Source organism: Ambystoma mexicanum, chromosome 8 (assembly GCF_040938575.1).
Source record: "Ambystoma mexicanum isolate Mex_15411 chromosome 8, UKY_AmexF1_1, whole genome shotgun sequence".
NCBI lineage: Eukaryota > Metazoa > Chordata > Amphibia > Caudata > Ambystomatidae > Ambystoma > Ambystoma mexicanum.
Window position 1 is genome coordinate 229970795 of NC_090929.1, and position 27307 is coordinate 229998101.

The 27307-nt window shown below is 47.8% G+C and overlaps 1 protein-coding gene across 5 annotated transcripts in view; it reads right to left on the bottom strand.

Annotated features, from left to right (window-relative positions):
• The window catches only part of RABGAP1 (RAB GTPase activating protein 1), a 3038993-nt gene that overhangs the window by 1917449 nt on the left and 1094237 nt on the right, over positions 1-27307 (bottom strand). For all 5 annotated transcript variants that reach the window (XM_069609645.1, XM_069609642.1, XM_069609641.1 and 2 more), the window contains one exon: positions 10001-10094. In XM_069609645.1, the coding sequence (XP_069465746.1) occupies positions 10001-10094 (94 nt within the window). The remainder of the gene's footprint in view (positions 1-10000; positions 10095-27307) is intronic.

A 27307-nucleotide genomic window follows, 5' to 3' on the forward strand; every position in this document is an offset into this window, starting at 1 on the left:
CGCATAGGGCTTTTTGCGGCCATTTTGTTGGTTCTGGTGCCACAAGCACACAGTGATGTCGCAGGGCAAAGCCTAGTGGGTCAATGCATCCCACACCAGGAAGGAGTGAACAAATGCTTTTTTGAATACTATAAGAACCTGTATGCGGATATCGCACAGGGCGAAGAAATAGACATACAAGGAGCATTAACAGAGATCACCCTCCCTTAACTCGGGGCGCAGAGAGAGAGAATCTAGAGGACCCAATAACATTGGAAGAGCTAGAACAAGTGATCAAGTTACTGCCTACTAATAAGGCCCCTGGGGCAGATGGACTCCTGAGTGAGTTTTATAAAGCTTATAGAGAGGAATTACTCGCCCCGCTGCTGGCAATGCTAAATGAAGTGTTTAATACGAGCAAATTGCCTGTGTCCCTACGAGAAGCGATCATCATCCCGCTCCTGAAACCCTATAAACCGGACACGGAATGTGGGTCCTATAGACCGCTTTCGATGCTCAACCAAGATAGTAAAATATTCAGAGCGTTGATGGTAAATAGGTTGAGACCAGTCATAAACAAACTTCTACACTCTAACCAAACGGGGTTTGTCCCATGCAGAAGTATATCTGATAACTTGAGAAGACTCCATCACGTTATAGAACAGACACAGGGAAGTTCCCAGAAGGTGGCAATTATCTCGCTAGACGTGGTGAACGCCTTTGATTCGGTCAAGTGGCCCTGGCTGATGGCTGTATTAGAGGAATATGGTATTGGGCGCGCATATTTAAAGCGGGTCCGATTACTATATGACAAACCTCCAGCTCGAGTCATATCAGAACAATGGCAGTTGGGCAGAGGTACCAGACAGGGATGCCCGTGGTCTCCGATGCTTTTTATTTTGGTAATGGAACCCCCTGGCAGCGTAGTTGAGGCAGCAATATGGAGAAATAGGTATCAACACTAAGGGTTGGCTCTGGCTATGTTGGTGCAGTTCTCTTTGGAGAGAAAGGGTCTGACTGCGTTGATAGGTTTGGCATGATATGCAGCTGCTGAGGCTATTGCACTGACTTGTCTATCCATGGATAGGCTGGAGTCCAGGTAGACTCCCAGAGTTTTGACGGAGTCGGAGACTGCAATTCTAATGGAGTCAATGGTGAAGTGGCTGAATTGGGCATCCAGATTTTTTAGTGTGTCGGGGGAACCTACCAGGAGGAGTTCCGTCTTGTCAGAGTTGAGGCATAGACCGTTGTCTGCCATCCAGGCTTGGATGGTGTTGTAGAGGTTGTTGAGGGTCAGGGAGTCAGTGTCATAGTTCCCTGTGAGAGTGAGGAGGATCTGCGTGTCGTCTGCGTAGTTGGTGTAGGATATGCCCATAGCGTCGAGGATGAGGAAGAGGGGTTGTGTGAAGATGTTGTATAGGGTGGGGGAGAGACAGGAGCCTTGGGGTACACCACAAAGTATAAGGGTTGGTGATGCGGCGGCTAGGTCAGGGAATACTTGCATGGTTCTGTCTTGTAAGAAAGAGGTGATCCAGGCTGTGGCCTCTGGGGAGAATTTGGCAGTGGAGGAAAGGTGGTGGCATAAGACACTATGATCCACGAGGTCGAAGGCTGCGGATAGGTCAAGGAGTAGGAGAAGTGCTGGTTTACCCAAGTCTCTAGCATCGTCCATCTGGTTTTTCAGGTCAAGTAGGGCGGTTTCGGTCCCGTGTCTGGGGCGGAAGCCAGATTGGCGGAGTCCAAGGAGTTTGTTCTCTTCAATGAAGTGCTGGACCTGCAGGTACTCTGCTTTGTCCAATATTTTGAGGAGGAATGGGACAGTGGTGATGGGTCTGTAGTTGTTGGGGGAGGTGGGATCGAGAGAGCTGGCTTTTTCAAAAGAGGGCGTACCAAGCTTCCTTGAGGGAGGCGGGGACTTTCCCTGTGGTAAAGGAGGCATTCACAAAGGCTGTTAGGAAGGGAGCTAGCGCTTCCGTGCAGTCTTTGATAATGGAGGCTGGGCATGCATCACCTTTGCAGTTAGAGGGTTTGATGTTCCTCATTATGTTGATGATGTCTTTTTCCTGAATGGGTTTGAAGGAGAAGGGTAGGGGGGGATCCGGGGCAGGTGGTGGGATGGGGATATGCTTATTGGGTAAGGCTTGTTTAGTGGCTAGTATTTTGTTTTTGAGGAGGCTTAATTTGGTTAGCATGGCCGTTTGTATTTCATCACACCAGTCTTTGTCTTTGGTGAAATTCTGGGGGGCGGGAGTGGGTGTCTCGAGCTCCCTGAAAATGGCGAAGATTTCTTTTGTGCTAGATTGGGAAGACACTGGATTACATCAAGGACAATACATCACATATGCTAGGCTGGTGAAGATGATAAAAGATACATGGCCCGATGCAGTTTTAGCTGGACAGCCTGAGGCAGTCATAGAAAAGTTTTATGACATCAGATGGGGACCATGAGGTCTCCCGGATTGGGCTTCCGAGATTCTGTATTCAAAGGATTTGGCCTTTGCTTGGGTGATTGCCTTTTTGTATTTGGTGGATAGGGCTTTAAAGATCATCTCGTCTTTTCCAGAGTGGGACGTTTGCCACTGTGTGAGTGCGGCTTTTTTCTCATTTCGGAGTGTGAGGAGGTCAGGGGTGAACCAAGAGTTGGAGTGGGTAGTGGGTTTGGATTTGCGAGGTTTGAGAGGGGCAATGGAGTTGATAGCTGCTTTAATGGCAACATCATAGGTTGTTGCGAGTGTTTCTGGGTCTGATGAAAAAGGTGGTCTGAAGGTTGGGCCTTGGAGGAAAGGCAGTAGCCTTTCCTTCGTGAGCTGGCAGGAGCTTCTGACGAGGCAGGGTGGTTGAGGTGAGGGGGCAGCAGGGGAGCTAGTGGTGAGGATGCTAAAGGTGATGATGTGGTGGTCAGACCATGGGGTGGGATTGTTTCCTGTGATGATGAGTGGGCAGTTGTGCTGTGCTATCCAGTCGAGTGTTCTGCCCTGGGTGTGAGTTGGGCTCAGGATGGTGTTCTTGTAGCCTAGAGCATTGAGAGCAGAGTGTTATGGAACGATACGCTAAGCTGTCCGGCATAACAGTGAACCCAAAGGGTTCTAGGTTAAAAGTTCAAAAACAAAAGGCTCGAATGCCTTTTTTTCGACAGTAAAATGACAATTTTTTTTTTATGGGGGGTTCCCCCAAACCCCCGGTTTTCTTTTTATAAAAAAGTTTTTTATATATGCTAAACCAAATAAATAAAAATGTCGATCCTTTTTTTCGGTCATTTTACTTTCGATCAAAAGACTCTAGCCTGGTTGGAGAGACCTGAACAAAGCAGGGGACACATAAGAGCCATCAGATCTCAAGATGGAACACTGTTGACAGAGGACTCTGACATAGTGGAGGCATTCGCCGCCTACTACAAACATCTCTATTCCCCACCCACCGAAAACCCGTCAATTGAACCCTCACGATACCTCGACCGAATCGAGATCCCGATGCTCCCCCAGCACCAGTCGGATCTCCTGAACGCGGACATCACTGATACCGAGGTGCAAGAGGCGCTGGCGCAGCTCCAACCCGGGAAAACCCCGGGCCCCAATGGGTTCCCGACAGAGACATGGAGATACCTTGGTGGCATGCTAACAACCCACATGCACCGCATGTTCCTACGCAGCAGGGAACTAGGAGCACTCCCCCCGGACCTCAGGAAGGCATGCATAGTAGTTATACACAAGCCTGGGAAGCCTCCGGACGAATGCGCCTCCTACCGCCCAATATCCCTGATTAACGGCGAAGCAAAAGTCCTCGCCAGAACACTTGCTAACAGACTACTGCAGGTTATTGAGACCGTTGTCCACCCAGACCAATGCGGCTTCATGCCCAATAAATCAACCCGAATGAACTTACGCAGAGTCCAGTTGGCACTGTCCAGGGCAAAGGAAATACCAGCCCCACTCGCCCTCCTGGCGGTGGACTTTGAGAAAGCGTTTGACTCTGTGGGATGGGATGCCCTGTGGGAGATCATGGCTAGGATGAACCTGGGGCAGACATTTATATCTTGGGTTAAACTTCTATATGCATCCCCGGAGGCCACGGTGAGGGTCAACGGCAGATCCTCCAAATCGTTCCCCTTGGGCCGGGGTACGAGACAGGGATGCCCGCTATCTCCACTCCTCTTCCTCCTGGCCATCGAACCGCTAGCAATTGAACTTAGAGCTGGCACCAACTGGACCGGTTTTGCTTGGCCGGGAGGGGGAGAAGATCGCCTCTCGCTCTATGCGGATGACCTGCTCATATACCTCAGCAACCCGAGCATCTCATGCCCGGCTGTCTCCCTCATCCTTAGAGAATATCAGTGCTTTGCGGGTCTAAAGGTCAATGATGCCAAAACCATCTTCTTCCCGATTCAGGGTGGTGAACCAGCGATCCCGGGGACCTGTCCGTACCATGTCTCTATTGGGGAACTTAAATACCTCGGTATACGGCTTGATCCGACACTCGAAAGGTACCTCCAACTTAACCTTCAACCAGTAATTGAGCGGTTTAATAGAGACACCCCCCACTGGCAATCACTCCCTCTCTCGCTAATGGGCCGCGCCGCACTATTCAAAATGATGACCCTCCCCAGACTGTTATATGTCCTCCAGAATGCCCCATTCCCCATCCCTCGAGAAACCTTCGCTCTCATTGACAAGAACCTGCGCACACTGCTATGGGGTGGGAAACAACCCAGGATCGCCCTTGATACGCTCCAGAGATCAGTATGGGAGGGAGGCATCGGGTTACCCTGCATACGCACTTATTACCTGGCCACACAGGTAGGGGTAGTGAATGATTGGATGCATGCAGACCACACACTACCGCACACCCGCATTGAACTGGAGACCATGGCCCTATTAACACCGCTGCAAATCCTCTATGCCACCCACGATCAACTCCCAGCGCTGCCCAAAATGACCCACCACATCCGGCACGCCTGGCGGGACGCGCATAAGCTAATCGGCTGGAAAGGACAGCCAACATTGACACAACCCATATGGCACAACGCGCTCCTCCCGGAAATAGTGAAAATGGGCTCCTTTGATCACTGGCAAGCGAAGGGAATACACACACTAGCACATGTGATACAAGGGGGGCGCATCCTGGGATTTGAAACTATGCGAGAGCAATTCGACCTTGCACCCATGGACCGGTTTCGGCATGCGCAACTGACCCACGGCATCCGCGCCCAATTCCCCAACATGTCGATCATACCCCCCTGCTCTCCCATTGAGACCAATGTTCTCCCGCAGCGCATCTCCTCTAAGGTCACCTCCACCCTCTATCAGGCCCTTAACTCATTCGGGGCGGCACAGCTTGACGAGCTCAAAGCAAAGTGGGAAAGGGACGTAGGACCCCTGGAACCTGAGGATTGGGTGGAGGCACTAATGTTCCCCAGGGAAATTGGCATAGAATCCAAGCTCAGACTAATACAGTTGAGGATCCTCCATCGCTCATACCACTCACGCGCCGTAATGGCCAGATGGGGTGGAATAGAAGACGGGACTTGCATTCGATGCAAAAACGAACTCGCCACCTTCTACCATATGATATGGGACTGCCGGGTGATACAGGTCTTCTGGGTGGACTGTATTAACACAATCTCAGCCGCTCTGGCGACACCAATCCCTAGAGATCCCAAGATGATACTCTTGGGCATTGGGGGGGAAGTAGATCTATCTAAATATGAGAAACTGTTTCTGGCAATTGCGTTGGGGGCAAGCAAAAGACTTATCGCAGCCAATTGGGGATCCGCCGACCCACTGAGTCTAAACCGCTGGAGCAACGAACTGGACAGGTGCGCAGCCACAGAGCGCCGGATTTATAACGCACGGGGCTGCCCCCGTAAATTTGAAAAAATATGGGGAAAATGGCTAGATCTCCACTGAGACCAGCGGGTGGGGGTACACTGGTAGTACTGTTGACACTGTTTGCCGGCCTCGACCTATTGACGTCCCGCGGCCCATGACCCGGGGGGCTCATGATAGTTGTTATTATTGCCATGCTGTCTTCATCCTATGCATACCGATGATTCATGTCTCATCCATGTTTGTTCCTTTAAGTTGTGTTGTTTAAACTCAATAAACAGAGTTATAAAAAAAAAAAAAAAAAAAAAGGTCATTCGACCCTTTGCATTCGAACATTTGACCGGACACCAACCCAAAGAAGTCAAGCATATTCCCCCTGGGTAGATACGTAGGATTAGGATTACCACAACATAAGCTGCCGGTACTACAGATAAAAGGGGAAACAGAGACGTTCAGATATTTGGGAATAGATGTATACCACAGCACTGAAGTCGAACACAAGCAGAACACTGAAAGATCAGTGTCAAAGATTGAAAACAGTATGACATTCTGGGCTAAGCGGCCCTTGACAATGATGGTTAGAGTGGCACTGTTAATGATGGTGGTACTACCCAGGTTATTACACTACTTTGCAAATATACCATATATGATGCCCAAACGATTCTTCACTAAGGTACAGAGTATATGCAGGTTTATATGACATAACTCCAGAAAAAGGATAGCATTATGGAAATTACAGAACCCGTATGAACAATGGGGCATCAGATTACCCACTTTTGAGGTGTACTACAAGGCTAGCCAACTCCAATACGTGGCAAGGTGGCTATCAGTTGATCCCACACCGGAATCCAAACTGTTGAGGGCCGAATGCACCCCTTATTTCTTGAACAAATGGATGTGGTTGCCAAAATTGCAACGAGAGCGGCAAAGCAGATTACTGGACCTGGGGGGGTAGGTCTGGGGGGTGGGGCTAGATGTGGCAAAGAGCCTGCCAGTTAATGGGGAACTTGCACCTGTGCTCCCTATAGATACTGCTAGTGGCACTGGAGGGCGTGGATGAGCAAATGAGGAGGACTATCAGGGGGAAGTGGGAATCGATAGGCATAGCGACCATGGGGGATGTGTGGAAAGATGGGAAAGCGAAGGAGTTTAATGCCTTGGTGGAAGACACTGGATTACATCAAGGACAATACATCACATATGCTAGGCTGGTGAAGATGATAAAAGATACATGGCCCGATGCAGTTTTAGCTGGACAGCCTGAGGCAGTCATAGAAAAGTTTTATGACATCAGATGGGGACCATGAGGTCTCCCGGATTTATAAGCTGTTGATGTCGAAAGTGGGGAAAAAAGTAACCCAGACGAGGCTAGACAGAGGAGGTGGTGGGGGAACTAATGGGGGATGGACTGTGGGTTAGGGTGCAGGAATACCATAAGAAGGTATCGATGAATGTGAGGTTGCAGCAGGTGCAGCTATACATCACCCATAGAGCATACTTGACCCCCAAGAAGATAGTCAAGTAAAGAAATGCTGGAATGAAGACATGTTCAAAGTGTGGAGAGGTAAATGCAGGAATGGCACATATGTTCGGGCATGTCCCGAAATAAGGACATTCTGGGAGGAGGTGGCCCGCTGTATGGCAAGAAAGGAGATACATTTAGATGTGAACTCCCCGTGGGCATGCATGCTGGGGGGGTTCTATTATACGAACAAGGAACTGACCTCATCCCGACAAAAATATTTTTACACACACTATTACTTCCCGTGTGGTTCTTTACAAACAGAAGGCTTAAGGCTAATTCGCCTGTATAACAATAAATGTAGAACCCAAATACTCTGGATATCTGATTAGTTTGATATCTCAGGCTACCCCAAAGTATTCAGTGTTACTGCCTTGGAGCAAAAAACAATATATAAAGAAAACTGCTGTGATAGCTTAGTGGCTATTTATTAATTTTGCAGTTATTGTCTAACAAGTAAAAATGATCTCCAAAAAGGAGTATTTACAGAAATGACACTTTCAAAAGAATCAGTGACCATTAGTGTGCATAATAAATTGCATCAGATAGTGTAAGACATGCACTCAAGTGTTGGCAAGGAATGAACATTTTTAAACAAAAACCATCCACAAAATATGTAGCTGAATAAACAGTCTATCCAATAAAAAATGAGACAAAGGAAGAAAAAAGAAAAACAAAACCCCAACACGTCCTGATTTTATGTGGTAGGGAAAAGCAACCAAATGCGTCCCCCACCAGAGTCTGGTGTATTTGTGGCCACGGCTAGTGAACCAGGTGTCAAGTCGTATGGTTCAGGGACCAAGGTGTTCGTGATTCCAAACCAATGCCAAAGGTAAGGTCCTCCTGGTAGCTTGGAGGATCAACTGGTGGGAGTTGTATAGAGATCAAATCTAGGTCGTAGGCCACTAAACGCAGAATAGCAATGAGTTGGAAAGCAAGTAGGAGACAGAGTAGAGGCCTAGTGGTACGATTTTCAGAAATGGGCGAATGCTGAAACCCCAGTGTGGGATGAGGCAGCAAATAGAGGTGGGGAGGATGAAAAGAACACGTTGATGGCCTGGAAACAAATACTAGCAACACTGTCCGTATCTGACTAAGCAAGCCAGGTGGAAGGTAGCCCCCCCAGGAGGTGGAAAAGGAGGAACGCCCGCAGAAATGGAATGAGGAAGGTTGGAATGTTTGGCAGGCTCGGGAGGGGGGTTGGCGGAGAACATACAACATGGAATTGAACGTGGGGATTGACATGCATATTTGTTGCTATACTGTATGGTGCACATGTTGGAAAATTAATAAAAACTGTTTTTAAAAAAAAGAAGGTTAGTACCATAGGCTTGACCTTGCCTCCCCAACTTTGCCGTTCACCCGGGGGTCGCTGGCATCCTTGAAACACAATGCAATCTTCACTTGCGGGATCTGGCCTTCTCTATGTGTCTTTTGCGATCTGTCAGTGGTAACGACCTCCAGTAGGGAAGCCTTGGGGTTTGCAGCCAGCTGCTCTCGTCCCTTGGTCTGTTGCTCTGCTCCAGTAGGTGTGCCCTCGACCCGGAAGTTTTGCTCATTCTCGTGTTTCACCTTGCTAAGAGTGTGTCTTTAGGTGTTGCCTTTTATCCGGGTGAAGAGAGCTAATTGGTATCAGGTGTATGCACTTAGGGTAAAGCGCCTGACCCGATTAACGCAATAATCGGGCTAGTCTGGTTACTCTCAGTCACCCTCTTCCTCAGCAGTGTTTGTGTGGGACTTCAGAAATTGTAAAAAAATAGGATGGGATAGGTGACCAAAAAAGGGGGGAATACTGCGTCTCGCCATCAGCTATCTCACCTCTACTCCCCGAAGACCCCACTCCAGTTTATTTGGACATCTTGACACTAGACAGAACCATTCGTTTTGTTAAGGTAGGCAACATTTCTCCTAGATTAGGCATAGAGAGGAATTTTGTCTCCTCTATCTGTGCCTCATTCATGGCTTCTGACAGTGTGGCATGTGTGGATTGCTAGCTGAAATCGGAACCGGTAAGATAGCTCAGCCGGTTGAGCACTCGTTGCTGTGATCTGTGTTTCATCTTCAAGTCGCAGGTAAAAATCCCAGCAAGGTTGACTCAGACTATCATCCTTCCGAGGTCGATAAAGGGAGTACCAATTTCGATTGGGTAATAATAATGTATATAAACATGCTCTCTGTAAAGCGCTATATAAATAAGTTACTATAATGCAGTGTATAATGGCAGTGCGAGCATTTGAAGCTGCACATGCTTTTGATGGCCGTGCCTCGCATATCATTGCAGTAAATGGACATGTATGTGGCTTGCCCTGGGAGTGTGAAACTGCAAGTTGTATTTATTGAAGCTAGAGAGTTCAGTATGGCAATGACTGTTCTGTTTGAGATTAGAAAAACATGCACATGCTGAGATCAACTTCCTCTTTGTAATTCCATTGTTACATTAAGAAATATTACAACACAGGACCCATTGACCAGAATCACAAACAGACCAAAAAGCAATACAAAGGTTTGGAACAAAAACAGAGGAAGCTACAGACAGGAGAGCTAAATAACATAAGCACAATCGTTTTTTGCTACAGCGTGGAGATACAATTTTGCAATTTCGAAGAGGAACATTTTCAGCAATATAATTTTCACCATTACACCCCCTTTTAAAGGACTAAATGTTTTGAATACATACCATTTTGATAGAAGGTCTCCCCATGTTTCGAGAATCTTTTCAGCACATTCTTTAGAAACATCTCCAGAGCCACTCAGAAGAGGTTCGTCATTATCTTAGCAAAAAATACAAAACATACAATGTAAATACTTCAGGCACTGGAACTGTTCTTCAAAGATACTATGTAGAAAAACTAAAGAACATTCAGGAAATCATGTTTAAGTGTATATGTTCACACATTGAAAACACATTGCAAACAGTCTCAATTTACCACAATACCACCGAAATAAAATCATGGATGTATATCCACACATAAAAAGGCATCGACTCAGAATTTTATTTAGTTAATTGGGATTTCAATATTTAAACATACATTTCAGAACAGAGCAAATGTGCAAACATAAAACATTGAGATAAATATAGAAAAATGAAATCAAACTATTTTCCACAAACCTGTAGGCACAGCCAGGGGCTTACTTAGGTGTTCTGCTGCCCTAGGCCCAAATAAGTGCATGCCCCCCAGAAAATATACTCCACCTCTGCCAGACTCTGCACCTTCACCAGATTCCGCCCCTTCAAAAAACTGTCCGCATCGTCCAAACTATGCCCCTTAACCCGCATTTTGTCCCCCATTTTGGCACCATAACATTATAAGGACTTTTTTGAAAAAAAAACGTTCTTTATTAAAGAATTTAGCATCACATAGCCTGATAAAGTGCAAACATAGCAGCAATGGCGATACAATTGACAACTGGCACATAAATATTCAGAGACAATATTGTCCAATAACGGAGACAAAGCAGTGATGGCAGAGGTTGGCGGCCGTGGAATATAGTGGATGCATGGGGGGGTCCAAACAATAGACATATCATTTTGCGTAAGACTTTTCGGGAGTGCGCAGTAGGAAGGACCGAAAGGGCTGCCACACATCCCTAGGAGGGCTACCCGCCGGCTGAAAGAACGCCCATTGATCCTCGTTGTCTTTGGCCCAAGTGACTGCCCATAATCATTGCTTGGAATTGTGGGCTTAAGCCAGTACAGTACCAAACACTTCAACGCCAGTAATAGACAAATACCAACAAGTTAACACTTGGGTTCTGCTAGGTCGTCAAACACATCAAACAGGCAATGCAACAGGGTGGCCTCCAATCTACTGTCAACCACATCGACCAGTGTATCACATATCTTCTCCGAGCACCTACCAAGCCTGAGGCAGCTCCACACCATATGGAAAAAACAGCATTCTCATCCCCACATCTGGGGCAACGACCCATGTTTGACTGAGAGAATAGGCAGAGTCGAGCCGAGCCTGAGTGAAGTGATACCTATGCAATAGGTTGCATTTAGCGAAAATCGGGTATTTTAAGAAACCACACGGGTTGCATGCACATATTCCCCCATGTCTGATCAGTTGTATCCAAATTCATCACTCACGCCCATTTGGACCGGAGTGTATCCAGGGAAGTCGGGACCCGGCTCTGAACTAGGCTGTAGGAAGTAGAGACAATGCCACAAGCACTATGTGCAGTCCTAATTTACCTAATATGGGATTGTTTTCGGGCTCAACCAGGAATTCATCCCACCGTCCTCTAAATGCTCTATGCAGACCAATGTATCAAAGCCACTGCAGGACCTATATTTCACAATTAGAGATATACCGTGCAGCTAAAAAGATCCCGTCCCAGAACATGTCACCTAATGAGCCAAAACCGCTCTACTCCCAATGTCTCTTCATGACAGTGTCGACTTTGGGAAAGGTCGGTATACAATTCCACAAGGGGAGGCCACCACGATTAGGATGATCCACTCTATCAAGGCATCATGAAGTAAGACACAAAGTTAAAAATAAAATACTTTATTAAATCAAACGTCAGGATGGTAGAAGGCCGAACTTGCCCTATGCTAAGGGGGGGATTTCCCTACCTGAATGAAACTAAGGAAAGTCTGAGTCAAAGAGTTCAACTTAAAAGTCTGTCGGGGTCCAAACGATGTGCAGGGATGTCAATAACCAAAGAAATAGTGCTTAACTCAAAATACAGAGCTTTTTCCAGCTCCCAGTTCTCTTTCAGCTCCCCTTCCCCAATTGTAAGAAAGTTCCATAAAAGAAAGTCTTAAGATTGCCCTTCTGCAGTTCAAGGCAATACAATGCCAAACAATCCTTGGAGCTCCCTTCCCCAAGTTCCAAGCAACACAGTTCAAAAATCAAAAGCTCTTGAGGCTTTGTTTTCCAGACAAGTCTCAGGGTTCCCTTCCTCAAGACTTTCTCTTCACCACTTATACTTGCTTCAGCCATTCAAAAGGTTTTGCGCCACTTAAGGTCCACCTATTTATTTATTTGGATTTATAAAGCGCCCAGCGGCCCGAAAGGCATTGTGACGCTATTACAGGATATTTACTCACTTGACCCTTCTTCTGGTTTGCTTCACCAGTTTATTAACAGTGCTCTTGCAAGTTTGTTTCACAATGTTTTGTTACTTGAAAGGTGTATCCAAAATGTACCAAATTTCAGTTTAATAAAGAAAAGACACTATCAAACTTGAGGGTGGTTGAAAGTTGATTTAATTTGTTTGGAGTAACTTTTATCAACCACTATGATTTAAATGCAGTATTTTTAGAAACGTCAAACTTTTCAAAGTTTTTTTTACAGTGAAGGCATTGTTGAACTGTGAAGCCTCTACACGTGTTTCTCCAGTTAAACTTCAGTGGATCATCAGGAGGATTTAATATATTGTTATGGTAGAGTTAATCTAAAATAGCATTGTGAAAAGAAAAAATATTTTTTTTCATAAATCTAAAGTATATGGGATGCATCAGAGGTGGTATTGTTCATTAGAGCACCCTAACAGTGTTCCCAAGCACCTGATTGGTCAATCTGCGGGCTATACGAACTGGTATGGCCTGCCGATTGAATATAGCCCAGAAATTAATTACTTTGCTTACCTCAGCAGCGGATGACAGCCCTGAAAAGAAGTTGCTGCTGTATTTCTATTCCGCCCGCGTTCCATTCAGCACCTGACACAGTTAACCTAAGAAGTTGACCTGTGAACACGAGAGCATGCCTCAAGGAAGCTCTGCTAAACAATGAAGCTCCAGCAGCAATTGAAGTCGCATTGCTGTGAGAGCATACTTTACTAGCCCTAACAAAATGAAAGCTTTATAAGGAACTCTGGCAAAACTTTATCTGCCGTATTTCCGTGTGTGTATACACAACATTGCTCAGCCCTCTCACAAAATCTAACAATATGAAAGCTTCCTTATTAACTCCGGTAACACTTTATCTGTAGCATTGCTGTGTGAGCATATTTGTTGTGTCCCTGCCCCGCTCAACAAAACAAAGTAAAGGAAACCCCTTTTTTGAGCTCCAGAACAGTGCAATACAAACACTGCAAACAAGGAAACAGAAATATCCAAAAACAAAAGTAAGTAATCATTATGTAGTGCCCACCAACTGAAAGTTAAAAATACACTTGTGTTTGTGGATGAAATAATTAAATATTATATTTACTTTACCCGTGCATTGGCCTGCATGATAAAAAAAACCTCACACCTGCAGTTTATTTATTTATTTATGTATTTTTTGAGCATTTGTTGGGCACCTATACATCAAATGCTAACCCTTTTCCTAATACAAATGTATTTCTGCAGCATTTATCGATCATTGGTCTTTTTTTTAGAATTTAATTAAATACTGAGGGTGTTCTAATAGCTTTATAGACCTGCAGCTCGGCCCGTACCGGGGCGTTATGGTCCCTCATACCTCGTTACCTCGGTCTTGAGGGCCCAGGACGCCTGGTACGGCTCTCGCTGCAGGTCTATAAAGCTATGATATAATCACTTTATAGATTCTCAAAATTGGGTTTCTATTATATTCAAGAAATGATGACTCACCCATGAAACTGTATAGTTGTTGTGCCTTTGAGATTTGAATTGCATCAGGGTGGTCTTTCAATTTTACTTTAGCCCTGTGGGTATTAGAAGTTAGTTTCAATTAGCAATAGCAGTTAATAAGAAAAGGGGGGATGCATTGCAGATTATCTGTTATATTATCTGCATGGTTCTTATTTGCTTTAGGCATTTATTACCTGTTTGAAAGCCGGCAAAGGATTAGATTGTCCTAAATGCTGTGAAAATTGCCGATCCGCGCTTTGGATCGGAATTTCAAAATGGCCGCCCTTTTGAGCATGTACGCAGTGACGTCATTAGCCGTTGTTACACGATGGCGTCATCGTGCCTAGCTGAAAATCGGCCATCTTGAATTGGGCTAAGTAAGCCTCTATCCGTATTTGTGTGACAATGTTTTGCTTTAGCAAATTTTCTAAATTGAGATCACAACCTATGCTTGATTATTTATTGAAACTGGTGGGTAATGCAGTTTGTTAGTAAGATATACGTGGGAGACACTATTTAAATCTTTCGCACAGAGTGTTGCAAAATGCATATCTGGACTGCAAAGTTCTTAGATGTTAGTACATGTTATGACAGCATATTCACAAGAAATTACTCATCTCATTGTCCTGGTTTAAGCCAGAGATACAAGTGTCCAATAAATGTATCCAATTTGCTTTTCTTCTTCTTAGGAGTAGTTCCTTGTTACCACCTCTTCGTGGCAAATTGACTTTCTATTCCAAAGAATTGTAACTGGTATGGGGTATCATCAGTATGTTCCATGTGAAAATGATGGGCCAGTGGATATTTAAGGTCTTTGTTTTTGATGCCTCTCAAATCTGCCATTATTCTTGTTTTAAGAGGGCGTATATTGTACTTCCAATACATCGTTTTTCATACAAGCATTGTATGCCATATATCACAAATTTTGAATTACAGTTGATACATGGTTGAATCTTTTTAGTTTTGCCGTTTGGTAAGTTGATAGTGTTTTTACCATTGATTATTTTTGTAGCTTCCACATTTGTAATTGCCCTGAGGTGGTTTGTGATTCCACAATGCCTGAAATGTTGTGGGGCCTTTTCTGGAGTGAAATAGGTGGGACCAATTATGTTTTTGATTGTGCTCTTTGAAATGTCACTGCTGGTTCATTGTCCAGGTATTTACTGATGTCTTGATCCAGTCTTTGAATTTCAGCATTCAGGGCTCACTGGTCTAGGCACAGTTATTAGACCACACTGTCCACCCATCACAGGATCCATGGGCTCTTAAGCCACACAGGTTCTTGGCACTGGCTCCCGTTTACCAAATCACCTTCAGTTTGGTTCCTCTTTATTGGCCTTTGGCTTTATGTGCTGCTTTACACTCTTCTGGCTTCCCTTGGTCAGCCACACAGCTCTGCCATCACGTGTCACACACCTCTTGCCAGTCTTTGGCCTTACTGCACTGCATTCACTCATAAAAGTTCTCTTTAGCGTTATTTTGCTTCTAACCCACCTTTTATGGTTTTTCTCTCCACGTTTTGACATTTTCGGTTATTCACTTTCACATGGGCGCTTGGGTAGTTCTCTGTTATCTGCTTTGCCCATAAGGTTTTATTCCATTTAATATATTTAGTTTTAAGGTTTTACTCAATTCGTTGTTCACTATGTTCAGTATTCAATATGTACTCATGTTTCTTAATTTAAAGTTTCCATTCAGTGCGGTATTCAATGGGCATTTGTTTTGCTTAATTTGACAGACAGTTACTTAATTATGGTCCAATAGGAGCACCCCAGTATTTGAGCATCGTCCCCGACACTCACCGGCTTTAGGTGCCTCCTCTCAGCAGTTCTCACTGCTTCCTCTGCACTTCTGATGCTGGGACGTCCAACTCTACAAGCCCAGCTCGTCTGCTGGGTGTTTCCCTCTGCATGCCAGCACTCTGTAGGCTTCTTCACTGACGCGGGCAGCGTAATTTCTTCTCCTCGCGTTCTCGTAGCTCCTGCTGCTCGCTCAGTCTTATGGAGGTTCCCAGGCCTGTGGCAATTACACGGCCTGCTCCTTCTGTGTGTCCCACAAGTCCTCTGGGATATATTCCGGCGTCCTGGCTCCTTCTACAGTATTGATCCGGTACTGTGGTCAATAGAAGAACAAGTTACTTTCTTACCTGGTAACGTTCTTTCGATGGGATGGTCCGACGACGTATTCCATATCTATGACATGTAATCACCACAGCTGTGCTGCTTCGGAAACTTTTTTCGGCATCTGCGTCCTGCGTCGATGCGCCGTCGTCGAGGACCTCCTCCGACGTCCGACGTCATCCGATGTGATAAGTAGGACGTACGACGCCCGTAGCCTCAGTTGTAGTTTTTTCCCCCAGAACGTGTGACATAAGTCAACTGCCAGTCAGACACAAAGCCTTGCGGAACGTAAGCTGCAATCGCAAAAGAAATTCTGCAGCGGGGAAGGCAGGGCGGGAGCGATATGGAATACGTCGTCGGACCATCCCATCGAAAGAACGTTACCAGGTAATAAAGTAACTTGTTCTTCGAGGGGATTGGGTCCTCCGACGTATTCCATATCTATGACAGACTCCCAAAGCAGTACCAGAGCAAGGAGGAGGGAAAGAATTTAGAATCAAAATTTAGAATAGCCAATCAAATAGCAGAGCAAAGGACCGTCTTGCCAAAGGCCAGATCCTGCCCTCGGATGGAATCGAGGGAATAGTGACGTACAAATGTATGTACTGAAGCCCAGGTGGCTGCATCACAGATGTTGCGAATAGGAACACCCCTCTGCAGGGCAGTAGATGCAGCCACACCCCTGGTAGAATGGGCCCGCAAGCCAGCTGGTGGGTCCTTACCCGCCAAGCGGTAACACTCCGAGATGGCTAAAATAATCCAGCGAGACAAAGTCCGTTTCGTCACAGCTTGCCCCAAACGCTTCCCAGCGTAACCAATAAAGAGTTGATCATCCACTCTGACCCGGGACATGCGTGAAACATAAAAGCTTAAAGCTCTCCTCTGATCAAGCCTATGGAGCCTCTCCTCTTCCTTACCAGGATGCGGAGGAGGATAGAATGCCGAGGAACAACCTTCTGGGCCAAATGAAAATCCGTCACTACCTTCGGAAGAAAAGAAGGTCGAACTCGAAGGACAACCCTGTCCTTGTGAAATACAGTGAAGGTAGGCTTAACTGAAAGTGCCTGTAACTCACTCACTCTGCAAGCGGAAGTAACCGCAACTAAAAACACAGTTTTCAGAGTTAACAGCCTCAAAGGGCAAGAATGTAAAGGCTCAAAAGGAGCACCCATAAGAAACCGAAGAACAAGGTTTAAATCCCAACCGGGGAGCAGGAAAGGTGACGGAGGGAACACATTAGTGAGCCCTTTCACAAACTGTGAAATTAAAGGGATTTTAAAGTAAGTACACTCTTCAGACGAGCGCTTAAAGATGGACAGCGCCGCCAGGTAACCTTTAATGGTACCCACTTGCAAGCCCCTTTGGGCCAAAGAAAGTAAAAAGGACAGAACCATGGGGATGTCACATGCAAAAGTATCCACATTCTGAACTCTGCACCAGTCGCAGAACTTACGCCAACGGCAACGGTACAGAGACTTTGTTGCTGGCCTTCGGGCCGAAAGCAACACCTCCATCACGTCTTCATGGAGGTCCCAATCCTTATACCTCAACCTCTCAGAAGCCAAGCGTGAAGGTTGAGGGATCTGACCTCTGGATGGAGAACCTGACCCCCCTCCCGTGAGAGCAGATCGTCTTGGTAGGGAAGATGACGTGGAGGGCAGATGGACAAGTCGAGAAGGTCCGGGTACCACGTCCTCCGAGCCCACGCCGGAGCAATGAGGATCATCCGGGAACAGAACTTCCGTAACCTCCGCAGCACTTGCGGGATGACGGGGACTGGAGGAAACGCGTACAGCAGCGGGAATGACCACTCCACCACGAACGCGTCTCCTAAGGCTCCTTTTGGAGGAAATTCCCGCAAGCAAAACCTTTTGCACTTCCGGTTGACACTGGAGGCGAAGAGATCCACTTGAGGGGTCCCCCAAAGGGCGAAGATCTCCAGGAGAATCTCCTGAGCCAACTCCCACTCGTGAGAGATCACGCTCTGCCTGCTCAGAGCGTCCGCCGTCACGTTTTCGTCTCCGGCCAGATGAACTGCCGAGACCGAAACTTCCTGCTGGATGGCCCAGAACTCGAGCTGCATCGCCTCCCTGCACAGAGGAAGTGACCCTGCCCCCCCCTTTTTGTTGAGGTAGTGCATGGCCAATGTGTTGTCCGTCAGGATCAGGACATTCTTCCCTCGCACAGTCGGCAGAAAAGCCTTTAGGGCTAGCCTGACGGCCCTCAGCTCCAACAGATTGATATGGAGTCTGGACTCCGACGGAGACCAACGACCGCTGACAGTCAGCCCGTTGGCATGAGCTCCCCATCCCGTGAGGGATGCATCCGTCACGATCGTCACCTCCGGCCAGGGAAGCCAAAATGGAGCCCCCTTCATCAAGTTGCCTTCGACGGCCCACCACAGAAGGTTCCGGGCGACCGAGGACGGCGCCTGAATCGAGGCCGACATCCTGCCGGAGGACTGAGACCATTGGAGCTTGAGTGCCCACTGCAAAGATCTCATCCGCAGGCGAGCCTCTGGCACCAGAAGAATGCAGGATGCCATGAGGCCGAGCAACCTCAAGAACTCGAACGTTGGGAGCGTCTGGGCATGCTGAAACGTGTGCACCATCTGCTGAATGTGAAGAGCCCTCACCTGGGGAGGAAAACACTGCCCCAGGGAAGTGTCGAGCACTGCTCCGATGTACTGGAGCCGCTGTGTTGGCGTCAAATGGGACTTCTTTAAATTGAGGAAGAAGCCCAGCCTGTGAAGGGAGTGACAGGTGACGGATAGATGATCCAGGACTTGCTCGGGAGAGCTCCCCCTGATCAACCAATCGTCCAGGTAGGGGTAGACGTGAATCCCCCCTTGCCTGAGATGCTCTGCCACCACCACCATGAGCTTGGTGAAAACCCTCGGGGCGGAGGTGAATCCGAACGGCAGGACCCGAAACTGAAAGTGCGAGTCGCCAACCGCGAACCTCAGGTACTTCTTGTGCTTGGGATGGATCGGCACATGGAAGTAAGCATCCTTGAGGTCGAGTGACACCAACCAGTCCTGAAGCTGAAGGGCCTGGAGGACTTGAGAGAGAGTAACCATCTTGAACTTGTCCTTCCTGAGGAGTTTGTTCAAACCGCGCAAGTCCATGATGGGTCTCAATCCCCCGTCTTTCTTGGAAATCAAAAAATAAGGGGAATACCATCCCTTGTTCCTCTCCGCTACAGGCACCAGTTCTATGGCGCCTTTCTCCAGCAGGGCTTGAATTTCCTGCACAAGGAGCGGATCCGGACTCCGCAAAGAGAGGTTCCCCGGTGGATTGTCGCGAGGCCTTTGCCGAAAGGGAAGACCGTAGCCGTGGGTTATGATCTCCAGAACCCACACATCTGAAGTAATGGCTTGCCACTCTACAAGATGCTGCGCCAGCCTTCCCCCAACCGGCGAACCATGGGACATGGCCTCATGACTGAGTGGGAGCGGCTGCGGCGTTACCTGAGGGCAAAGAGGCAACTGCCCGAGCGGCCTTGGCACCACGGGTACCCTGTCGTCCACCTCTGGTACCCCTGCGTTGGGGCCTTTGACTGCCAGCTCCTCTCGCTTTACTGAAGGACGAGTAATAGCGAAAGGAACCACCCCTCCACTGCTGTCCCCTAGGACGAAAAGGCGGAGGTTGGCGAACTGCAGCGCCCAACGACTTTGCTGCAGCTTTTGAGGTCTGCAACCTCTCAAGGCTCTCGTCAACCTTGCTGCCAAAAAGGTGTTCACCGTCAAAGGGCATGTTGAGGACCCGGGACTGCACATCCGGAGCAAACCCCGACTTCCGCAACCACGCAAACCTGCGTATCACGGTGCTTGCCGCCATGGACCTACTGACGCATTCAGCTAAGTCCAAACCCGACTGAACGGACTCACACATGGCATCCTTACATCCTGGACCATAGCAAGGAAACCATCCCGTTCGTCCCCTTCGGGAATATGTTCAGCCGCTAACGCAACACAGTTCCACAGAGTGTGCGTGAAATGAGACAAGGCACAAATGGAGTTGGCCGCCTGAAGCGCCATACCACCAGAAGAAACCACTTTCTTCGCCCAGCCATCAAAACGTTTGTCGTCCCTATCAGGAGGGATGGTAGGGTACGACGCCTGCTTTGCCGGGGCCGTGGCCGCCTGCACCACCAAACTCTCCGGAGTGGGGTGCCTGGTCAAGTAGCAGGGGTCGCTACTGGCTGGATGGTATTTTCGCGACAAGGATCTGCCCACCGCCGGGAGACTCTCCGGAGCAGTCCAAGCCGCCGCCACCCTTCTCTGTAAAGCCATATGGAACGGCAGTACCGGGTCAGTTGGGGGACCAACATCAAGGATGTCCGTCAGATCATCCTGCACAAACTCCCCTGGGGGAGCAGACCATCCCAAGTACTCAGAAACCCTAGCCATAAGGCGCCGGTACGAGGAATCGGCATGAGAGCCAGGCTCAGGCCTACAAAACTCCACCTCCGGAGAGGTGTCCAGTCCACTGGCATCATGCAGTGACTGTCTCAAATCGTCAAACTGACTATGGCCCGAGACAATTTCATCTGGAACCTGACCAGGAACCAGGCCATCAGAATCCTCATCCGCCTCTGAAATATAGTCCAGGTGGCGAAAAGACCAGAGCCTTCCTAGGGGGTTCACCCGTGCCACGGGGTACCTCCGACACGAAAGGCGTCAAGCGAATCGGTGCCAGCATCGAGAGAACTTGCATCGGCGCCGAGAGGATCGGCGTCGAGGAAATCGGCGTCGACGTCAGATGCAGCGCCTCCAGAATCGGCGGCGTCGACACAGCCCTCGAGGCCGGAGCCCCGAGCGTGTCCCTCGACGACCTGAGCGTCGACGGCATCGACGACTTCCTCGGAGCCTCGAGAAAACCTGTCAACGCCCTCGACGCCTCAGACGTCGATGTCTTCTTCGAAGACCTCACAGGTGCACACGGTCTCGAACGCGTCGAGGACCGGGACCGGGACCTGGAACGGGTACGTCGATAACGAGTCTCCTTGTCCGAACGGGACCTCTCCCGTGACTCGTGCCGACCACTCTTGCGAGCGGTGTCTCTCGACCTCTCACGACCGACCCCACTCGGGGGCGCGGACGGCTTAGTACCCTGCGACTCAAGAATCGCCAGCATTTTCTTCCCGAAGGAAGCCCATTCCTCCGGCGTCGCACGGCTGATGGGGTAAGCGACGTGCCGGGCAGAGTCCTCCGAAGAGGACCTGGAAGACGACCGGTGTCGGCGCTTACGAGAATGCCTCGAAGAGGCTGAGGAGTGGCGAGACCGACTCCTAGAAGGAGACCCACGAGACTTCCGACGACGACGCGGAGAGTCACCCCTCGAATCATCCGTTGAAAGCCCCGCAGACTTCGACTTCCGGGGCTTGGACACCCGACCTACCGACAACTTCTTCTTACGTTCGCGTAAGGCTTTGGACGTGAGCGACCGGCAGTCGATATAGTCATCCGTGTCATGGGCCTCCCTGAGGCACCAGAGGCAGGCGTTGTGCGAGTCCGTCACCGACATCTTGGACCCACACTCCCCGCACTTCTTGAAACCCGGACGCGGGGTCGAAGACGAAGTAGAAGACATCTTCACACGAAGGATTTTCACAAAAACGAACAGGTTCGAAGAACCGAGAAGAACAGAACTCCAAAGAGTCGAGGCGTTTAACCGAGAAACACGAAGCAACACGTTCGCGGAAAAAACGGAACTGAGGCTACGGGCGTCGTACGTCCTACTTATCACATCGGATGACGTCGGAGGAGGTCCTCGACGACGGCGCATCAACGTCATCGACGCAGGACGCCGAAAAAAGTTTCCGAAGCAGCACAGCTGTGGTGATTACATGTCAGATATGGAATACGTCGGAGGACCCAATCCCCTCGAAAATACAGATTTCTTTTGTCTCTTATTATAATTTTGCAATTACCTATAGAATCCAACTCATACGTATCCCGCTATTTCTTACATTTTGTTTAAATATGACGTTGTTGCGTCTTTACGCGATGACGCCGCCATAGGTTGTGGCACGCATCTTAAATTATGTCAATTTTGGAAGCGCCGGTTTTCTCATTGCAAGGAGCCGGCGTTCTCCCATCATTTTGACGTGCTTGTAAGTCTGCTGCCTAGTCTTTTATAATATTCTAACTGATATTACTTTATATCACCTTTGGTATTTTTTGATAGATTGACATCCTTGCTTGGTGTTCTGGGTGCACCTTATTAACCTGGACATCATGGCCTTTCCTTTAGAACATATATTGTGATCGTATGCACATAGTTATATTTTGGAATTTTTTAAACCTTTCAGACTCCTGATATCTTGGAACTCTTTAGAAATAGGACCACAAGAAAAGCATCTGCTCCTTACAAGAGAATTGATCTTGTTTTCAGATGTTTTCTGAATATTTACTGTGCCACCCACCAGACTATCAAGGGCACCTTGAAGACTTTGGGAATCTGATTATTCATTTACAAATACTACAAACTAGATTGAAAAGGTATTGTTTTCAGCGAGTAGAATACTATACAATTATTAATTTATTAGACATCCTCGACTTACATCCTGATATAAGAGTATATAGCAACCTCTTGACTCATACACGAGACCAGTTTGTGATCCTAGATTATCTTGAAATATTAAGTGTGCTATCCATCAGACCACGAGAGATAACCTTGATGACTTCTGGAGATTGATTACCACTGCCCAAATGTCCAAACACTACACGTTAATCTGAGGGGTACGGTTTCCACTCAGTAGATTACTGCATATACATCAGTTGTGCTTGACTTTTGATTATCTGACTTAAATTTACAGTTATCCATTTATTGGGGAACACTCACGAGTGGCTCATTGCCTCTAAACCTCTGAGAACTAGCCCGCTAGATCACCAAATCCAGGGGAATGACTATATCAAAAACATATGCGGTTTAGTATTTACTATTAATTGAGATGTGGAATAGATATAAATTGATATTATTGTATTTTTTTTAAATTATACATTTCTGAACTGAAGAAATTTGAACTCTGTACAACACATTTTCACTCCCGATGACGGTGTGTTAGCTGAAATACACAGAGCTCAAAACATATATTTTTAAAATTGACTGATCAGTTAGATGGTGTGCCGTTTTTCTTCTACAGTTCCACCACGGCTGCCTCCTTTTCTCAAGGGTCCCCGGCTGGTCCCTCCCCCAAAGGCCTCCCTGTTGCTCCCCTTGGTGTTCTCTGTCTCTCGTTTTATACACCTGCAACCAATTAACAGGTTACTGGTGTGTCCATTCAATTGGGTCTGCCTGACTTTGAATAAGAGGACATGCCTGACTCTTACAACACTCTAAAGGCATCTTCTTCATCCCAGTACTGGAGTGGTGAAATGGTATAGTGTTCACTACTCTTAGTCGCCTCTTCCTCGTCCCAGTACTGTCAAGTGTAACATGTGGGAAAATGAGGGCAACAGCTTTACAGTAACCCATAAAGGTAAGGGAGGGATTAGGTTGGCCCTCAACAGGAAAAGGGGGATACCATGCCTCGCCTGTATGTACCCTACTCCCAATCCCTATGGACCCTTCACCCAGGTGATCCTCCCACGCTACTCCACCCCCAGGGTCGGGATCCAAGAGCATGGCCTTTCTGTGGCCACCTGAGAAGAGGATCAAGGGGTTTTAGAAGTGGGAATACCGTCCGGTTTCTCACAACTCCTGCCAGGCTAGGCCAGAGCAGTCGCACTCGCAGGGTGTAATGAGCATGGGCCTGCAAACTAAGCGTGAGCACCAGGAGCCTAACATGACCCACCCACAGAATATCTCCCTAGTTTGACATGCGGGTTGGGTGCATCCTGTAGAAGCCGACAGGCAGCAAATATTGCCTGTGTTACTATCCAATATAGCTGAAAAAATCAGGTGGATCAAATTCTCTGTGCTTAGGGTAATGACAAGGTTCCCCCCATTTAAGGTGTGCCGCACCAGAGTACCAGATACATGTGTTGATATGGAATTCCAGCTATTTAAAGAGTTCTGTACCAGGCCATATCAGTATGTTCTGGAAAAGAAAAAAAAAGAAAAAAAGAAAAAAAGAAAAAAGGTATTTGGGAAGATCTACCATTTTGAGCAAGGCTATTTTACCCGCAATAGACAGTGGTAGCCGTGCCAATGCCTGTAGCTTGAGGGCAAGATGTGACATGTAATCGGTATAGTTACGGATCAATCAAGTGGCGTGTTGTCTAGTCACCATAATCCCCAGATACCTCATCTTGGACGGAGCCCAGGAGAAACCAAGCAAGTTATGCAGTTTAGCCATGGTGTCAGTCAGGGCAATGATTTTCGACTTGGTGCAATTCACACGCAGACCGGACAGCTCAAATGCAAGAACAATGTGCATTATCAGGGCCAGGTTGGTCTGTGGGTCTCCGACAAACTATTGCATCACCCCCATAAAGGGATACAATTTCAGGTTTGCAAGTCATACGAATGCCTCTTCGTCTATGTTTGTGCCTAATTGTCAAGCTGTGCCCCCAGGGATCCCACGTCCCTTAACTCCTTGATCTTCTGCGGTCCAGGTTCTCTGACGTCCCGATGCCCTGTCAAGGTAAAAGCGCAGTAGGGTTAGGGAAAGTGCCCCCAGTCTGTAAAGTGCAACACAGTCGGAAACAGGGAACCCTCTTCCAGCACCACAGAAATAAGAACATCCACGGGTTAACGTGTGGCGGGAAAAGCACGAGGCGCTGACGTGGATGTCAGGAAGGAGACGGAAGTAGGAGAACAGAGATGGAGAGGAACCAGAGAGCATGAGCGGATGCGAAGGCACCAAGGAGCAGATGGGAGAGCAAGACCTCCAGCGAGCAGAGCCAGAAAAAATCAAGAGTCCCCTCTCAACACACGAAAGAGAATACAACGCACAATGTGTTGTGTGGCAGCGCCAGATATAGCGGTGTGGAACCAAGGCATATCCCACAAGCAGTGTCGTGACATGCTGCCCACTTGAAGGGCCAGACAGGGCACCCGGCTTCCAGGGATATCACAGGTTAAAACAACAAACTAACTGGGGGGGGAAGGGAGGGTGTGGACACCAGAAGCAGGTTCCCAGGAGTTGTCACATGCAGCGTAAACTTTCAAGGATATCGGGTAATAAAGCGTCCCATGGGTCACTCAGGAATCGCAAATGCCCACCACTTCGTATTCAGGAGAATCAGACAGGACCACAGGGCCAGAACGGGGTAACGTATGTCCAAAACGATCAGGCCGATAGGCGTTTGAATAACGAAACATGGAATGCAGGGTGGAGTTTCCAGGAAGCAGGCAAAGCAAGACGGAAAGCTACAGCAGAAATCTGATGGATGATGTGAAAAGGCCCAACATAACGAGAAGCCAACTTCTGGGTGACATTGTGCAAGGGAAGATTCTTAGTGGAGACCCAAACACTATCTCCGGGCTGGTAAGCCGGTTCCCAGGATCGACTGTTGTCTGCAGAGCTCTTCATGGACTGTTTTCTAGAACAGAGGTGGTCGATTGCTGTGCGGTGGATCTCCTGCAGGCTTAGCACCAGATCATTGCTGGACTTCATGGGACCAGGAAACAGGAAGAACCTCCAAAGAAAGGCGGCAGAAATACTTATACATTTACACAAGGAAGTCCAGAAATGAGACCTGAACTGGGAGCCGCGATCACTAATTATCTTTCGTGGGAGCCCATGTAAATGAAATACATGCAGGAAGAAAGCATTAGCCATGGTCAGAGAGGTGGGTAGACCCGCCAGCGGTATGAAATTAGCCATTTTGGAAAAACAATCCACCACGACCAGGATACAGATACATCCATCGGACTGAGGGAGATCCACGTTGAAATCAGCCGAGATGGTGTGCCTAGCACGGGGAGGAACGTCTAGAGGCTACAGTAGCCCCACAGGACGGTTATGAGTGGACTTGGACTGGGCACAAATGGAGCAAGAATGCACATACTCCTCGACATCAGGGCGCAAAGGGGGCCACCAGAATTCCAGCTGGATAAATTCTAGGGTAGCCTGCAACCCACAGTGCCCAGCCAGCCTAGCGTCGTACAAATGTGACAGCACCTGCCATTGTAGATCTCCTGTTGGGACAAACAAATTACCCAGGTGGAAAAACAATCCATTCCTCAAGACATTGTCTCGGTTTGTAGAAAGGTCGTGACACAGGAATCGCTGGCAATAGTGGCTCTGGCTTCTTCCAACAGTGGTTGTATGGCGAACAACATTTTTTTCACAGGTGGTAACACAACCTTTAGACTCGGTGGCCTCGTCCTGCTGCAGCGAACGAGACAAGGCATCCGCTCTCTTGTTTTGTGAGCATGGTATAAAAGTACCAAAAAAGTCATATTGCAAGAAAAAAGCCCACCACGCCTGCCGGTTGTTCCTGCACAGGCGTGTACGTAGATATTGTAGGTTTCCGATGGTCTGTCCTGACTTCCACTGCATAAGGCCCCCCCATGAGATGTTTACGCCACTCCTCGAAGCAGCCTTTACAGCCAAGTGTTCCTTTTAAATTATGGAGTAGTTGCGTTCACAGGTGGTCAATTTCCGGGAAGAATAAGCCAATGGAATCTCGACATGGGTGTTAGGATCGGATTGCAGCAGGACAGCCCCGAGAGCTTGGTCAGACGCATCGGTCTCCACGATGTAGGGCGAGATGTTATCAGGACGGCGTCAAATTGGTGCTGTAGTGAAGGCATCCTTCAAGGCACGGAAAGCAGTGGCTGCTCCATTGGTCCATTGAAAATTGCGCTTAGTGGACTTTACAAGTTATCTCCCGAGTCAACTCTGCAAAATTTGCAATGAAAACTCAATAGTAGTTTGAGAGGAGTTGAGGGGAAGAGTATCTGCAGGTCAAGGGCCTGGTCCCAAACCATATGGAGATAGGAAACCAGGGAAGCCTTGAAGCAGAATTTGGCTGTAAGACCATGGGACCAGCAGGTAAAGCATCAATTGCACAAGCAATTTCCTGCTGGGAAATTGTGAGACCAACTGAGCTGTCGCCTCTGGGGACAATTGTGTGAATTGGAGACCGTAGAGTAATTTGGTTAAGTCAGCTGTCGAGCATGTGTCCTTAATCGTATATATCGGTGTATATATATATATATATATCAGTGTATATATATAGATCGTTCTTTTCTCTCACCTTGGCTCTTTAGGACCTAACCTACTCAGCTGGCACTCCTCATCTCCTTCTCCCCCAACCTCCAGTGTTATGCTGACAACACACAACTCTCTTCAAACTTCCTGCTGACCCTCTTGCACCTTCCAAATTCCCAGACTGCCTTTCTGCCATCCAGGCCTGCTGCAC